Raw genomic sequence first — 18,437 nt, 5'->3', positions numbered from 1 at the left:
TGTTTAAATCATATGTGACAAATAAAACTGATCTATCCTATTTTTCACCATAGTACTTTCTTCTGTTAACACACTATCTTAAAGTGCTGTATCCTTATTGACATGACTGCATGTCCTTGAATCAATGCTGCGAGAATGTTGTTACGTTTTATGAAGGTTCAACAGTGGGCGCTGTTAACATGGTCTCTGTATGTGTGTGTGTGTGGGTGTGTGTGCATGTGTGTGTATATTATGCATGTTGTGTTCTGTCATCAGTGTGACCCTCCACGTGTTGACTGTTGACACAGGCAGAGTTTGGGCAGCTGCTCTGATAACAAGGACCTTTATAAGTCAGATGAGAGGAGAAGTCTCTCTGCAGACCCCTGATCCTCAGGTAAAGGCCAGCCACTTCTCCACGTATTGATCTTCTTCTTGTTTTCCGTCTTAGACTGAGAAGGGAATGCATGTCAAAGGAATAATATGTCATTTATTAATTTGGAAATATTCAGTATTGATTCATTTGTTTGGTCTAATGTGAAATTCTTATGTATTTCTTTTCATCTGTCGCTCCGCAGAACGGTAATCATGCATCTAAAAGTCGTGATCTTCGCCCTGTCATTCTTGACAACTTCAGGTATAGATTCCTCCTTAAATGTGGTTTAATACCCTTTATTTTGCAACATATTTCCTTTTTTTCATTAATGTTTTCTTCGTCTGTAGCATACCCACTCCAGCGTAACACCAGGGAGGCAACCTGGATTGATTCAAAGGCCAACCAGGCTCATGACAAGACAGAGCTCACAAAGGATGTGGAGTAAGTATTGTAAACTCTTTTAAGACCTGAATGTGCATCCATCCACCCAAGAGAAACAATATCAAAACACATTTTAGTGGAGTGCTGCTTTCTCTCTTTGCTCAGTAAAATCTACAAGAGCCACATCGACAGCAGTGACCTTTACGACACAGACGATCACAGCACAAACCCTGTGGCGGTGGAGATGCAACACAAACTCAACATGGAGTCAGAGCGCCTGCGTACCCGTCTGCGCCAAGAGCTGACCGAGCTGCGGGAGAGGTTGTCTCCATCGCCAGCCCACCTCAGCTCCACCTTGGCCAGCATGAGAGAGCGCTTGGCTCCCCTTACCCAGCAGCTCCAGAGCTCTCTCAGCAGCAACACTCAAGACCTGTGTGGCCAGCTGAGCCTCTATCTGCAGGGGCTGGAGACAGCAGAGGCTCAGGCAGAGGCCAGTCCTGCTCTGTACCAAGAAGCCTTCAAATGGATGAGCCAGACGCTGGAGCACAGCAGCTCCAAGGTGGCTGACCTCATCAGCGACTTCCACACTAAAACCATCGGGGTGATCGAACATCTGAAAGAGATCAGTGCTAGTGAACAAGAGGCAGCCAAGTCTGAGCTCTGGCAGGACATAAGCTCTAAGTTGGGACAGGAAGTGAGCTCTCTGAGGGGGGAGGCACAGAATAGGGTAGGGGCTCTCAAAGCAGAGCTTGCTGCTCTGCTGGAAGCTGCATGGCCAGGTGCGGCAGAAGTGATGGCCAGTATGGAGCGATTTTGCCAAAATGCAGCTCTGCAAAGCCAAGTGTTTCAGGCCCAGATGGAGAGGCTGTTTCAGGGGCTGGAAGACAAACTGGAAATCCAGGGAGACTTTCTTCTGTCTTCTTCTTCCTCCTCCTCGTCCATGCAGCCAGGTGGCTCTTTGCAGGAGGACTTCTCAGCTAAACTCTCTGCTCTGATCCAAGACATTCTGCACTCAGTGTAGTGTCAAAGACAGGGGTTCATTTGTACAAGAAACTACCAAATAACTGCTGTCATGACCCTTTAGAGTGGATCATTTGAGTTGTATTCTTGTCCATGCATTTGTTGTTTGCCACTGTACTCACAGAGTAAGTAGCCTGTAAATATTTATGAGTGTTTGGTTTTGATTTATGTTTCATTCTGTCTGTGAATAAGTGTGTAAATGTAAAAAGTATGCATTCACTGAGCCCTGTAAAAAGATGTTGCTTGTGGTGAGTAAAGTTATTGATGATACAAATTGTTGTTTCTTAATTATATAACAACAGAGTACAATGCCAAGCAAATTTTAAACTTGATTTTTATTATGTACAAACCAGATCTGAATAATAAACTACAGATTATAACTATATTATGCGCTCAAAAATATATCTTAAGTGCTATCAGCAATGAGATTCTGTACATGATACCCAAAAACCAGTAAGACTGTCAGTGGGCAGACTTGCAGGTCATTATCAGAGCAGATTTAAAACAACATGAAATATTAAAATGACTCTGCTCTTCAAAAGCTTACATAGTTAAAGTTTCTTTTTTTACACATAGCTCAGGTTTGACTGTTCCTTCATAACCGATAAATGAAATCTGAGTGCAGATTAATCAAGTATAGACCGAAGAGGTTACATAAGATATAAGCGTATTTGCTTGGTTTCCAGGGTTTCCTGACAAATCACAACATTATCAGATGTAATGTTCTCGCAACAACCATACAGTTGCAATATGGTATGAGGCAACAAGGTGAAGACATTCGGCAGTTGATCCGTCAGTCAAAGGCGTGAGGTAATCCTCCCGACCAGTAAAACTTCTTCACGGCAAACCAGCCACCCAGAACCAGCATGACAGCAGCAGCCGAGCCAAACACCACCCCCACCACCAGGCCTGGCATGTTCACGTCATCCCTCTCTGATGCCATGTTATTACCTGATACACGTAGGGGAGATTAATTTAGATTCGTTTTTCTTCAAGATATTAAAATGTATTTCTAATGAGGAGTGTGATCAAAATATACTCACTGTAGGCAGCAGCATTTGGTCTGTCTTTAATAGAGGAAGATAAGAAAGAGAGTCAGTGAAAAAGTTTTTATTGTAGTTCACTACAGCAGTGTTTTTACTGCATCTTACCTTCTCCAGCAGTGTAAAGAGGTCCAACTGTAACAGTGGCAGAGTCGTTGCCTTCCTCTCCAAAAGGAGTCACAGATCTTTTTCTTCTTTTTTGGTTATTACAACCCTGAAAATAACAAACATCCTGTCAGGTTTGGTTTGATTTATATATTTATATGATGTAAAACTCTTGCTTTTCAATACACGTTTTATGTGTAAGAAATAATGTGTGCTTTACTTGTTATATTTTATGATAGAATAAGAAATCATAATGGTGATTGTCATTTAAGGTGCAACTATGAACCACAGTGTCCCCAGAACAGATCTGTTCAAGGACCTGTGTTGCATGTTGTTTCAAACCTTCCTCTCTACATTTCCTGTTACCTCTCTATACTGTCAGCAATCTAATGAGGCAATAAATGTTGCAACGATGCTGTTTCTCCACAGTTTGCAGCAATGCAATGTCTAAGTCTAAACTGTAGATTTCTATTTTTATCAATGTTTGTCCTAAGAAACATTGCCGTGGGTTATTTTTGAAAGTTGCTTTGGCATTACTTTCTCAAACGTATTTAAAGGAGCAATGTAAGATTTAGGGAGATTTAGTGACATCTAGTGGTAAGGATTGCAGATTGCAACAAGCTTAAACTTCTCCCGGTTACGGCCTATTTCCACCAGATGCGTGTTGGTTGCAGCTCCGCTCCGGCATGGCAGTGGAGCCAATAGGATTCAATTCTAGTCAATGTGTGTGTTTCCACCGGCTGCGGCTGTGCTGCATTCCGGCTCCATCACAGCTCCGGCAGTCCGGAGCCCTCCGCAACAGATATGCAGGACTTCTATTTTTGCTGGACGCCGGAGCACAACGCAACAATTCAGCACAGAGCAGGGGCAGGAAGTCGTGCACAGAAACACGATAAAACGTCGGTTAATTTTCAAAACAAAACACACAGTGTTCACACGGATCATATTTCCCTGCACTACACCTTGAAAACTACATAATGGGCAGAGGCAGGCCTGAAGTCAACAGGTCAGAGGTTTTCAGACGTCATTTCACCCCGTTAACACCATGGATGATGAGATGTTAATCACGGCAGTGCACAGAGATGTCTTCCGGCGCAGCTGCACTGCTCCGCACAGCAAACGCAGCCAGTGGGTATTGACGGACGGCGGCGCACGCAGCGGATAACCAGCACTGCCGTTCCGCAACGGACACGCATCCAGTGGAAATCTAGTGTTAGAATTCCTTCAGTGTTCATTGTTCAGGAGGTTTTCACAAGAGGCTACTACTCTCCAAAACAAACTAATCAGGTAATGAAACCCCATAAAATTACCCAATAAAGCAGTTGCACATTACAAATCAGTGTTTCTTCAACACCGTTTAGCACATTGCAGAGAGGCAATTTTTCTCTGATAACTTAAGATCCAGACAGAGGTTTTTATCGGGAGGCAAATTATCTCCAGAGGTTTCTTCCTCTCTAAAACAAATGGATCTGGTGATTTAAACCAGTAAAAACATTGAATAAAATAGTTTCTCATTCCAACACTGCAGTCGTAGAGGAGCTGCTAACTACAGTGGCTGATGTGAAAACCTAAATCGCCCTATCTAGAGCCAGTGTTTGGTTTGTCCATTCTGGGCCACTGTAGAAACATGATGGTGCAACATGGCAGACTTCGTGGACAAGGACCCACCCCCTATGTAGATATAACTGTTTCTTTCCAAGGTAAAGAAAATACAACAATTCATATTTCCAGGTGATTATACACTAGAGAAAACATACTTATTATATTATAATATATTAATATATTATGAATATTTTCTGCCATAATATATCCCCCTAAATCCTACACACTGGACCTCTAAAACAGACTCATTTGTTCTTGACTTTTCAACTTACAGCGAGCAGCTCTTGACATTTGCTGGGCTCACAGAGTCTCAGTATGCAGTGTAGATAGATGACGGACTTGGCCTGGTCGCGGTGCTGAACAAAGCGGAAGGCGTCGAAGTAAAACTGGGCAATCTTGGAAACGCCATTACTTGTCACATATGTCCTTTGTTCCACATTACAGCTGGAGGAGAGCAGAATTTTAGAAAGTGAAGTTAAAGTTATAATATTTCCCCGATGTACGAAGCTACGCTAATAATGTGTGCGTCCATACCCGGTGAAGAAGTTGTGCTTCTCAGTGTGTGATACGTTGTAAGGGGTAGGAGTGGCAAAGCAGTGATCCAGCAGTACGTAAAAACTAAAAAGAGGACAATAAGTTACAGTTTAGAAAACACTCACTTTCATTTCAATATTGTTTTCAGTTATGCACATTCACTATGAGCATCCACTAATCCAAACGGACTTTTACATACTTTCCTGTGAGGTTAACAGCCTTGACCTCCACATAGATCTTGGTTCGTAGCTCAAGTCCTGTTGAAGGAACCTCTAACGGGTGGGTATAGTCAGAGTCCTGGAGAAACAAGACGTCAGGGCGAAATAAGTCAAGAAAAATAGCTCTACAGTGTAGTGTGTCTCTGGCTGCCAACTTACATTGAAAACCTTCATTTGCAGTGTGTCAATAAAGGTTCCATTATTAGTGCCAGTCGCCACGGAAACTGAAGAGCTAAAAAATCATGGAAAACAGGATGCACATGTAATGTGTTGCCTCAGACAAGATGCAAAAGGGTACATTTACAACTAAATAATCATCACAGACAAATCTTTTTTGCGCAATGTAGGTTTTTATTAAGATGAACTGTTACTCACGCCACAATCTTTGTATTGTTGATGAGGTACTCCAGCGGGTAGCGGCAAGAGAAATGGTAGTAGAGGTCTGTGGAGTAGCTGATCATCCCCTGGTCAGATCTGGGTGTGTCAATGTACCCAGTGATGATGACTGACTGGATACTTGAGAAGCTGCTGAAGGGACCTGTGGGATCTGGGTTCTCATCCACAATCTGAACAAGACAACACAAAAAAAACACATGAGCTTACTCTATATTGCCACATAATAACTCTAAATAAAGTTTATCTGAATCCCTGTTGCAGTAAAATCCCTGGAACTATTTGTCTAGTATTTCAACATCATTCAACATCCTCTGACCTGCAGAGACTGGCGGCAGGGGTTATCCAGACTGTGGTTAACAGGAAGCTTGTAACGGATGATTGGAGGGTCCACGCTGGTGTCAGCAGAGCCCTGGCAGTCTGTATTGTTGTGTTCCCCGTTCAGAGCCAGGTCAGTGGTGTTGAAGCCTGCCCACTGAGCCGTGCACAGGTTGATCTCCAACGTGATCATCGTGGTGCCACAGTCAATTGTCATGTCTGAGCTGTCTGTAAGAGACGGGAAAAGAGAAGCCAAGGAGGAGATTTTAACATTGTGAGAGTTTTTTTCCTATTGGATTCAAAGGGAAAATTAATATGATGATCCAGTTGCTGCTGCAGAGACACAGATAAGAAAAGTTTCTAACATTAAAGCTACAATTGGTAACTTTTATGCCTTCTCCCTTCTTGTCATATTTGCTGAAACTGTCACTGTATTCTAAAAGAAATACATAATATAGACAGTCTGTGAAAAAAATCATTTTCCTCCTCCTCTTTCTACTGTTTCTAATGGCATTTGTGAGAATCTACCAATCTAACCTATCAGAGCCAAGAAGTCTTTGACGCAGCTGTCAATTATGTCAATTACAGCTTGTGAACTGTCAAACTAAGCAGCGCTGATCAAATATGAGTCAAGATTCTGCCTATTTTTCACCTCAAAGGTTCTTTTGAAATAAATTTTAGTGCACTGTTTAGCTGTAAAATAAGAAAGTTGGTCCGGCCACTGTGTTGAAACCACCAGCCTAACAAACTTTCTCATTTTACAGATAAACAGTACACAAAAATATGTTTCTGAAAACATCATTGCTGCCTAGTTTGACAGTGTGAGCGCAGTTCACATGCACTGATTGGCATGACTGATAGCTGCATTAGAAACTCCTGGGCTCAGATTGGTCGTTTTTGTTCATGTGCGGAAAGGTCATTAGAATTGCTGTGTTTCAGCAAGTATGACAAAAGGATACTTCTCACAAACGTTACCAGCTACAACCTTCATTAGAGGAAAAAAGTCATTTTCTCAATTTGTATTTGTCACCAAATACCCTCTGCTCTGATTTGTGCAGAATGCTCAGATAAAACAAAACCATCTGACTCAGTGAAAGTAATACTGACCAACCTGGGGTTCTCTCATATTCAGATGAGCAGTTGTAGAGACACAGAGCTGGCTGCAGGAGCACCACCAGCAGAGGGAGATAGTGATGGAGCATCATGCTGTCTGGAGGAGGCTCGGTCAGATTGATGAACCCTGTATTTAGATGGAGGAAAAAAAGAAATCAGTTTAAGGACTTTTTGCACTGAGTCAGAGCAGATGCACAAAAAGTGATTGTTTAGAAAAAACACAATTCTTGAAAGTAGATTTTGGATGTGATCCTTATTTTCAGTATCAAATTGTGCTGTAAATTTTGTTTTGCAAGACTAAAAATGACCCCAAAATGTTGTCATTTAAAATCAATAAATTTCCAAGTAGCCCCATGAGACAACCTGAAAAGAGACTTACCTTAGCGGTTACCTGAGCAGGTGTTGCAGAAGTAGTCGTGCACATTGGCTTTTATAGAATTTGACTCAAGACACCTAAAACCACAGAGGTGTGCCCTCCCTCCAACTAAATATAGATCCCTATGCACACAAATACACACACACATATACACACACACACACACACACACACACACACACACACACAAGTAAACACACTTTCTCCACGTTTCTACTGTGACTTGTCGTTCAGACAGCAGCCGCTCCTGGCAGGGTTCACTGTCAGATCTAAGCACAGCAGATTAATCTGTCAGTGGGATTTGACACAGATCCCTCCATTTAACTTCAGCTGCTGTTTCAGGTTTCCCTCCATCAAAACAGTTATGGAAGATGAAAGTTGTGAGCTGGTTGTGCTGAGACAAATGAGGTTCAAACTTTGATGCAATGTACATATTTATTGGTAAATAAACATGTAATTCAGGTCTTTAAAGAGATGCATTTTGAAACTATCAACATAATTATTGGCCATGATCAGATTTCATCCACATTTCATATATTTCTCACCAGCAATTTCTCACCAAACTCAGGGAACGTTACTAAAAACCTGCAGGTTATTTATTAGCACGCTACAGTAAATCAGTGACTGAAAACTTGCAGAATAAAATTCATTTTTTATGCTTAAAAAAGATTATACTGCAGCCCCTTTGATTAATGACTGAGATGCTGCATTACAAATAAAATACAAATCTACTGATTCAGAATCATCAACTCTTTACTCTCAAAAGGAAGAAGCACCTTTTTCAAAATCTTTGTGCAGAGATTCACTAAAGGGATTCGTGTCTTGAGAATGAACCACCTCGAATGCTTGAAAGGTGATCATGTTTGCCACAAGCGAAGAAGTCCTCAGCCAACCAGGATTGACCTTTGTTAATTTCCCTTGCATGTCAACCCTCTCTCCTCTATTGTCTCCACCGAGCTGCAGTGCAGATAGTCTACATAGCTATGGGCCACAGCTGCTGCTGTTCACTCGAGAAGCCCCATTGTTCCTCAGAAACACTGTATGAAATGTTCTAGTGGGTTCTTTTTTTTTGTTTTTGCCAAAGTGCCCATGGTGAGAGGAGACATTTGTTACACTATCCACAGATGCGTCACTCCTTTACAATCTCCTCAGTCTTCGTCTGGGTCTGAGGATTACCTCCCAGGACACTTATTTGGCAACAAGTCGCCAGCCATTCTTCTGCACTCTAATCACATTCTCCATTTCATTTTGTATAATCCCTCTGACTACATGCTCAGAGATAATGTCTGGATGGAGATGTCTGGAAAATCACCTGTCACCTGCTCACCTGTCCATAGGTTGACAGGCCAGGATAAACCACAAATCACCCATGTATGAAATAGTCACGTGAATGTCACGGAGTGTATTGCATATCACATGTTGTCACCCCCCAAAGACAGCCATATATCTCCACTTTTAAGTGAACCTTTATGGGTAGGAAAATATGGTTACTTTGGGATTCAAATTTAGACTGACTGCCAGTGTACTGTGATAATGATTTGTGTGCATCTCTGCTGCGTCCTTTCACCAAGTGTGAGAATGGTTACTGATATACAATCACACTAGAAAACAATGAAAACAAGGCCCAAGGCAGGACACATTTTTAGTTATGGAAGAAAGAGGATACACTGGGAAGCTTGTGAGGACACAGCACTGTACTCTGTGGGCATCTCCAGTAAAGCAGATCATTAAAGCAGCTAATGACCCCCAGAGTGCGAATAAAGCACATCACACTGACAACTAACTGGGTGAAAATGTGTAAAAATAGATGCAACACTCCGAAGTTGCAGAAGAGTTTTTGTCTAAGTGCACATTGCTTACCTGTGAAGCAAAGGGCAGCGTAGATCCCTTAATGAATGGTGAATTTTTATGCACCAATTTGTGCCTCTTGTTCATCAATTTATGGTGTAATTATCTTTAACTTTGCCAAAAGTCCTTTACAATTTTATGTTGTAATCAGGGGGACCAAATCACAATCTTCTAAATATTGTGTAGCAATATTTGTTCTTGAAGAAACAATAATTAGTGTCATTCAGTGTTAAAAGAAGCATCCAGATCCTTTCGTAAAAGTACCAAAACAGCCCTGTAATAATACTCTACTACAAGTAAATGGCCTGCATTCATATTCTTATTGATATAGTAGTTTTATAAGTAAAAGTGCAGAGGAATTATTAGCAAAATGTACTCAAAGTATTAAAAGTAAAAGTATTTGTTTGGCAGAACATTGTCCCCCGCAACTAATATTTTATTATATATGACAATATAAAGACTGTTAACACTGACGCATTAATGTATAAGTAGCATTTTTACTGCTGTAGCTTTTTTGGCTCCTTTATATAAAGTTAGGTATGGGGTGCCGTTTGTAAAGTGGCTCACGCTGAAAATAACATCAACATTTTGCCACATTTAGCTTCAAACAATGTTTAAAAAAGTGTTGTGAATTTTTTAACGTCACCTTTTACCACACTTACAGCAATATTTGTTAACTTAGAAATATATTAAATAGTTAAATCTAAATATTAATTGTGGCACCTAAATGTTAAATGTTAAATCTAAATATTAAATCTAAATCTAAATCTAAATGTTAAATCTAAATGCTAAATATAAATCTAAATATAAATGTTAAATCTAAATATTAAATCTAAATCTAAATGCTAAATCTAAATCTAAATGTTAAATGTTAGATCTAAATGTTCTGGGTGAAACTAAATATTTAGCTAATATGCAAATTCACACTGCCGGTCACCGGAAGTACCAAAATAAAAGCTCAAGATGGTCAGACTGTGTTTATAGAATCAAATAACGAATTAAAACCAACTTATCGGGGGAAATGAACACTTGAACATACATTAGCGTGATAATAACTACCTAAAATAACAAGAAACATGTTTGGAGAAATTTTATTTGATGTGTACTTTGAGTTGTTAGTGTCCCTTCGGAGGGACTAACAACCTAAGCTAAGCTAACAACCGTTAGCTCTTAGCCCCGTTAGCAGTGTCTGTAATGACTCATTAACTCTTAAACGGTCCGTGAAAAAAATATTTTTTTCCAGCGGATGTCTTAGTTACAACATGATTGAGCTAGTGTGCTTGTGTTGCGATGTGTGGTATTTATTCAGTTTTGGGAAATCACGATGTCTAGAAAGCATCAGTGGCAGCAGCAGCAGCAAAGCTAACATCAGGACGTCATCTGTTAAAAGCCTCCCGTTGTCAGATACAATGTGAAACTACTCCAGTTAGCTCAATCATGTTGTAACTAAGACATCTACTGGAAAAAAATATTTTTTTTCACGGACCGTTTAGAGTTAATGAGTCATTACAGACACCGCTAACGGGGCTAACAGCTAACGGTTAGCCCGGCTAATCTACAATAACCATGTTATTAATTTCAGAACGTGATAGTAATGTTTGTTCAATCATTGTGTTTATAGACTTTACAAACACCAGATTAGTCTAAACGGTGATATAGTGACATGAAAAATGTGAGATATGCATATATATATGTAGCTAAACTACGTTGGTTTTCTACCCGGAAGTATTTGTAAACAACAAGGTGATTCCCTCCGAAGGGACACTAACAACTCAAAGTACACATCAAATTTCTCCAAACACGTTTCTTGTTATTTTAGGTAGTTATTATCACGCTAATGTATGTTCAAGTGTCCATTTCCCCCGATAAGTTGGTTTTAATTCGTTATTTGATTCTATAAACACAGTCTGACCATCTCTAGCTTGTATTTTGGTACTTCCAGTGACCGGCAGTGTGAATTTGCATATTAGCCAAATATTTAGTTTCACCCAGAACATTTAGATTTATATTTAGCATTTAGATTTAACATTTATATTTATATTTATATTTAGCATTTAGATTTAACATTTATATTTATATTTAATATTTAGATTTAACATTTAGATTTAGATTTAGATTTAGCATTTAGATTTAGATTTAATATTTAGATTTAGATTTAGATTTAGATTTAACATTTAACATTTAAGTGCCACATTTAATATTTAGATTTAACTATTTGATATATTTCTAAGTTAACAAATATTGCTGTAAGTGTGGTAAAAGGTGACGTTAAAAAATTCACAACACTTTTTTAAACATTGTTTGAAGCTAAATGTGGCAAAATGTTGATGTTATTTTCAGCGGGAGCCACTTTACAAACGGCACCCCATAGTTAGGTGTGTTAGTCCAGTGGTTTCCAACCTGCGGGTCAGGTCCTACCAAAGAGTCAAAAGATAAATCAGAGGACTTATGAGGTGATTAATGGGAGAAAGAAAAAAACAAGTTGTGCAACTCATATTTATAATACTTGTAAAATACTAGATCATTTGAGCAGTTATACAAATTAAACCATCAGAGAAGTTTAGATAAAAATAAAATAAATATGTCTTTGGCGAAGACAAGACAACAAGACAGACAAAAATTATAAATTTACAAGTCAGAAAGATTGGGAATTGTTGGTTTAATCTTTAATATTTTCTGGTGTTTTATAAACTTATCATTTAGCTTAGTGATAGAGCAGGCACCCCATGTACAAGGCTGTTGCCGCAGCGGCCCAGGTTTGACTCCAGCCTGTGGCCCTTTGCTGCATGTCACTCCCTCTCTCTCTCCCCCTTTCACGCTTGACTGTCCTATCAAATAAAGGCTAAAAATGCCCCTAAAAATATCTTTAAAAAAAAAAAAAGAAAAAGAAATGTCATGGAGTAGAAGCTTTGCATAGAAATAGCATAAAGCAGAAACATTCAACCTCAGATTTTTACATAATTAAAGTACTTGAGTAAATATACTTAGTTACTCATCACCGCTGGTGTCATTGGACAGCAGCAGATTCAGTACTTCATCAGTAGTTTGCTGTCACCTGCTGGCCAAAGTTAGATACAGCTCTAATGCTTTGTTGACAGCCTCTGACAGACTTGTGATTCACCAGTGTCGAAGAGTGCAAGCCAAGAGACACAACTTCCCCCTCAATGAATAGGCAGCACAGTGAAAGCTGTTGTGCACTTGGTTCTCAGAAAAACACCATTCATACATTCCTGTAAAAAAAAGAAGGACAAATAATCAGGAATTACTAAAGACACAAAAATTAAGTCATCAACAGTAAATAGAGAAACATGTTTTGTTCTGCACCACCAGGGTCGGAATACCAAGTGGGCAGAGTGGGCAACCACTACCGGGCCCAAAAAGCCCTGGGGGTACTGAATGTTAACTCTTTGCTTATTTAATTTGTGCAGCAGTATACCCCTCTTAAATGTAGCATCATCTAACGTGATAATGGCCTTAGGGAGGACTCTGATCTGGAGGTCTTGGCAGAAGGTATTTGGGTCAAAATCTAGTTTTTAAAGGCTTTATTTTGGGGGTTTCCGGGCTATTATTTGCTTAAATCATTGAAATCAATAGGCCTATATTTGGGGCAGGCGTCAATATGGGACAGGCCTTAAATTCCTTTCGCACAAAACTGTTGCTCAGTTGTATCTGGAAATACAGTCAAATTATTTATTTAAACCAGAATGAATATTACTTGTGTAAGGGCTTTAGATAATGAATCATTTGATCTAGCTCCAACAGACAGAATATCAGAGAGAGAGAGTTAAGGCATTTCATATTTAAAAAAAAAAAAAAAAAATTAAGTGTTTTGCGACCAGACCAGGCATCTAATTGAGACAGACATTTATTTGTCATAATGTGTAGCCACACCAGACTTGTAAAAGGGACTGGGCGTTTAACTGGCACTAGGCTTTTAATTGAAGTTTTATGACATTCCTAATTATTCTGTGTTTAATTACATTGCCACGTAGCAAATAGGTCCAGGTAGTATTCTGGCACAGGAAAACGGCACGGAAAAGGAGACACAGGAGTTAATGGGGCCCATTAGGTCGCTCTTGCTTTACGGCCCCCTGGCAGGTTAATCTGACAGTGGCCTACCAAAGGCCTTCCAAGAGGACTAAAACAAGCCTGTTCATACGTCTATTTTATGATTTTTTTAAATGTTCCCTCAAATATACAAATCAGTCACTTTTTCAAATGCAATTAGCACAAATAATCTTTGTGAAAAGCTCAACAGGGGCGGTGTTTGCAACACATGCTCCTCATCACATGACATACATCTGCATGCATCGACCAGTAAGCAAACAAACATTAGAGGCTTCGAAAAGACCAAAACAAGGGGAAAAAAATCCCAGGTCACACGCAATGAGCCTCCATAGGCTCAGTCTGACAACAAGACTCCCACATGACAAACGCCCATGTGTTACCAGAGACAGACAAATAGAGAGATGGCCTGAAGCCAGGTAGTAAACAACAGACCTACACACAAACAAACAGCCTGTGATTGTCTGTCCACGCTCAGTTCTCCACCGAGAGGAGCTGCTGTTTATTACTCTTCTTCCAAGGTCATCTGTTGATGGATGTTGTTAAAAATCACACAACACAAGAGGGGGGTAAATTGCAGGCTGCAGTGAGCTTCTGGGTTACGAGTTTATATGTCTCTGACCTCAGTCATATATTCAATCATGTCATGTACTGTACATTGTGTTAAAGCACTAGATGCAATAACACGGTCAGCAGATATATAGACGAGCCTGCGAAGAGGACAGCATGTTTGACCTGTGTTTTTGCTTCCTATTTTTGCTGCATTATATTTATATCTTATTGATACGAGCGCTTTGTCGGGCAATGTGAGTGAAATAGATGTAAAGTTTGGGGAAATGTGAGGAATGCAGTTATTAAATTGGGGTTTATCTTAAGAAATGTATGTAACCACAAAGAGAAAAACTGTATCAGATCTAATAAGTAGTTGCGTGACTAAATATATAAGACAGTCTGGTGACTGCAAATGTCATAGCATATGATTCACATCATTTTCATACTTATTAAACCATTCAGAGGCCCTGTGTGCACCCTGTGGAGGGGAATACTGTCATCCTGAAGGACACCACTCCCATTTATCATTAAATGTAGAGAAATAAAGGTGCTCACTCAGGTTAACTTTGCTTTCATTTGCAGTTACCTGTCTCTCTAATGCAGTGATATATTTATTTTATATTTTATTGCCTTTATTTAACCAGGTCGGTCCCGTTGAGACACAATGATCTCTTTTTCAAGGGAAGCCTGGCCAAGACAGCAGCATAGAAAAGTTCCAACAATTATAAGACACACAGAAATCACACAGCAACAGAGATAAAATACATTACAGAATAGAAGCAACAGGACTAAAACTCCGGATTCACATTAAAACAAGAACAAGTGCGGTATGAAGCTGCTCCAATTTCTCTCACACGAGTTTTCAAAGATCCAAGGTTGATGAGCTCCTTTAACTTTAGAGTTTTCTGCAGTGCATTCCAAGCAGCAGGTGCAGCGTACTTAAAGCAGTGCTTACCAAATTCAGAATTAACTTTGGGCACGTTTAATACATAAAACTCGTTAGAACGCAAGCGGTAATTGCTTTGGGATTTAGAGAAATAATTACATAAATATTGGGGGAGCAGACCCAAGATGGCTTTATAAATAAAAATATGCCAATGTATAAGGCGACGTGCTGCCAGAGATGGCCACTCAACTCGAGCATATAAAGTGCAATGGTGAGTGAGGGCTTTACATCCAGTGACAAACCTTAAGGCACCATGATACACGGTGTCCAGAGAACGCAGACAATTTGCAGGGGCATACATATATAAGAGGTCGCCATAATCAAGTACAGGGAGGAAGGTGGCAGCAACCAACTTTTTCCTGGTAGAAAAAGAAAAACAAGATCTGTGGCGGAAAAAGAATCCCAATTTCAATCTTAATTTTTTTTACCAGGTTTTCTACATGTGGTTTAAGAAAGCCGATCATCAATTAAAATGCCGAGATACTTGGACAAAAGTTCAATCTCACACCCTTGTAATGACAAAATGCTGGGAGGAGACACAGGTACTTCCCTGCCATTGGAAAATATCATCAGTTTAGTTTTGGCAGCATTTAAAACAAGTCTTAATTCAATGAGCTGACTTTCCACAAGGTTAAAAGCAATCTGTAAGTTGCCTAGGGCCTCGGCAAGAGTGGAGCCACAACAGTATATAACCGTGTCATCAGCATAAAAATGAAATTTGGCATTTGGGATGTTTCTGCCCAATGTATTTACATAAATAACAAACAAAATCGGGCCCAGAACTGAGCCCTGAGGCACACCGGTAGAAACATTTAGCAGAGTGGATGAGCTGCCTTCAAAATAAACACATTGTTTTCTATTTGACAAATAATTATCAAACCAACCAACGGCCTGCTCAGATAAACCATGATGGGCAAATATAGACCTGTGGTCCAAATCTGGCCCCGTGACAACAATATTTGCCCCCCTGATTAAGTTTTCTCCTTCAAAGATAACTTCAGAAACATTACATACTTCATTTCAATCCCAATAATGATGACCTAACATCTAATATAGCCCCCAGAGTGAAAAGAAGCATGCAACCTAGTGATGGGCCGACAGATTCTTTGCATGGTATCAGTGTCCTCGAGTTGATACATGTAAATTGATTGAACCTTTTGAGTTTATATACTTTTTGCAAAATGTGGTTTCAGTTTCTCCATGATACTCTGATAGTACATGCACTATCAACAGTGCTTCCCGCACCAGAAAACTTCTCCTCAACGCATTACCTATCATCATGTCTGAGACTGAATGAAGAAGGTGTTTGACTATCAGCAGGTTTACTCTTTACTGTATTTATTCATTTATTTATTACTATCAGTTTTGTGTATGTGTGTGAATATGTGAGTATGTATATATACATAGTTTGTGTATATGAGCATAGTTTGACAAAGCAAACGTATCTGTCATGATTGGATAAGGATATTAAGATGAGATTATTTTTTTGAATAAGGTATAGATATATGAATTTCTATTTTCTAAGTATTTTTGTAATCATTCATATCATGCTGTAAGACAAATATTATTGGTAATTAATAGATCTAGGAGAATTAATATTGCACAGCTCTATACTGATGGGGAGCTACATAACTGACTGTTACTAATATATGAAGAAGGGGTGGGAATAAATAGGTTTGTACTTCCTCCCATTCCTTTTTTGTAAATCAAATCATTATCATTATTATTTTCAGTTTTCATGCTTCCTTTAGTAATCTGTTTTTTCTTTATGTCTGTCTACCACCATATGACTATTTTTTTTATTTGCTATTTACATGTTTGAAATAAACTGCTACTAACTAGCTAACTAACTATATAAATGAAGACAAAATATTCATTTTAAATGCATTGATTCAGCATCCCATTTCTACGTACGTAGGATATGTAAGCTCTATAAGATGTTAGAGAAATGTCTCTGACCAAGTAGCAGAAGCCCCAGTTACCTCCGTGGCCTTGTGCTGTGTTCATGTGGTGTCAGAATAATCTGAAAAAATGCAAATTGCTTTGCTCTTTGTCATCAAAGTGTTGTTTAAACACTGTGAGCTATAAAGTACGACACATCGTTGTAGCGTCCATTTTGTTTCTACATTAAAACTTTAAGCTTGTGAACGCACCACAATCAGGGGGACCATTGGAGGAGCATGTGAATGCACAATTGGCCTTGGCTGGCAGATCTCCCAACTAGAGTCCAATTTAACCAGTCATCACTTGTTTATTCAGCGCTGTTGCTGCACTACGTTATGACACATTATAGATTCACCGGCATGTGGATGTTGACCAGGATGAGCCGGTATATACCACACACTAAAAAAGGGTCGTTCAAAAAGATTTGTTTGTTCATATTCACCCATCACTAACGCAAACACCACCACAGGAAGAGACTCAACATAATGATTAAGAAAGCCTGTTTTGTCCAGGGATGCTCCCTCCTTATCTTTTCTTGATTCGCTGCTATTTGAACAAGGCATAGGTCTGAAATTAACTACAATAACTTATTGTATGAATAACAGATAAATACTACAGACATCTAAGTTTAAAACAAGCACCCCTTGAATTCAAACACACTTCTGCTTTTACTTTCTTTAGCCTGCTCAGAACAGATTTGTGTCTCACACAAACAGCAATGGAGTTTTCATGTCACCATAACTAAAGCAGGCCTCTATTTAACCTGTCAGCCTCTCAGTCTCTCAGGGGAAAGTTTCAGTCTTATGACTTTGCTGGATTAAACAGTGTAAAAATAATTCAGTCTTTGTTGTGTAATCCCTGCCACTGCTCCAGATTTTCACAGTCACTCATACTCTGGAAATGGAGCTGCAATAACTGGAAACCGAGCCAAAGCAATGAACAGGAAGTAAGGGCCTTTCCACTTCCTCCTCTACGCTTTCCTGTTCCAATCCAATCTCTCTCTCTCTTCCTTTTTATCTATTACTCCGTCCCTATCTCACTTTTTGTCCTTGCTGTGTGTCTCAGTGTTTTCACAGTGTGCTATGAGTCAGTTTCCTTTATGAGAGACTTTCTTTTTCACATCAGACCTGTGGTCAGTAAACTGAATAAGCTGAATTGCAACACATGAGATCAACATGACAAAGAAAAGGGAAAAACTGAGTTGTACTTTTAACATGCTTCATTTAAGTTTTTAAAGTCAGTTTCTGTTTCTGCTTTCTCGCTTCATTTTCTCCTCTGAGCTATTTTCCCCCAGCACTCAATCACAGTGTGTGTGTGTGTGTGTGTGTGTGTGTGTGTGTGTGTGTGTGTGTGTGTAGTGGAAAAAGAATGAGAGATACAGATACTCAGTCTTTATTTTACTACAGGGAGCATGATGCATAGTGTATCCACAAAGAACTCTATTCATCCCATTATAATGACGCTCCTATGTGTGGGACAGGACATTTCTAATTTAGTAAAAGGGGACACATGGCTGCACATATGCACAAATTCATACCCCAGTGGTTTGAGTTTGCATGTGAGGAGACAGAACAACTGAAAAGCAAGAATAGTTTGTCTTTTGCAAAGAAGAAATAAGGGGAAAAAA

General features: G+C 39.5%; 2 protein-coding genes across 3 annotated transcripts; one reads left to right on the top strand and one right to left on the bottom strand.

Moving 5' to 3' along the window:
• Positions 1-280: 280 nt before the first annotated feature.
• Positions 281-2,027, top strand: LOC117259133 (uncharacterized). Of its 2 annotated transcripts, none has more exons than XM_033630367.2 (4): positions 281-373; positions 555-613; positions 700-793; positions 899-2,027. In XM_033630367.2, exons 2-4 carry the CDS (start codon positions 565-567, stop codon positions 1,752-1,754), a joined length of 999 nt encoding a protein of 332 aa, XP_033486258.1. In that variant the 5' UTR covers positions 281-373; positions 555-564; the 3' UTR covers positions 1,755-2,027. The 2 variants fall into 2 exon arrangements, with proteins under 2 accessions (XP_033486258.1, XP_078023222.1); XM_078167096.1 differs by having other exon boundaries at positions 372-396.
• A 43-nt stretch (positions 2,028-2,070) lies between these two features.
• On the bottom strand, positions 2,071-7,526 carry LOC117259132 (zona pellucida-like domain-containing protein 1). The gene is made up of 11 exons (XM_033630366.2): positions 7,459-7,526; positions 7,078-7,206; positions 5,968-6,194; positions 5,631-5,821; positions 5,415-5,487; positions 5,237-5,334; positions 5,038-5,121; positions 4,776-4,947; positions 2,905-3,010; positions 2,797-2,820; positions 2,071-2,704 (listed from the first exon to the last, which is right to left on the bottom strand). The coding sequence occupies exons 2-11, from the start codon at positions 7,169-7,171 to the stop codon at positions 2,547-2,549; spliced, it is 1,227 nt and encodes a 408-aa protein (XP_033486257.1). The 5' UTR covers positions 7,172-7,206; positions 7,459-7,526; the 3' UTR covers positions 2,071-2,546.
• Positions 7,527-18,437: the final 10,911 nt, after the last annotated feature.

Source organism: Epinephelus lanceolatus, chromosome 4 (genome assembly GCF_041903045.1).
Source record: "Epinephelus lanceolatus isolate andai-2023 chromosome 4, ASM4190304v1, whole genome shotgun sequence".
Taxonomy (NCBI): Eukaryota; Metazoa; Chordata; class Actinopteri; order Perciformes; family Serranidae; genus Epinephelus; species Epinephelus lanceolatus.
Note: the sequence above shows the minus strand (reverse complement) of the source record. Positions and strands in the feature narration are given on the sequence as shown.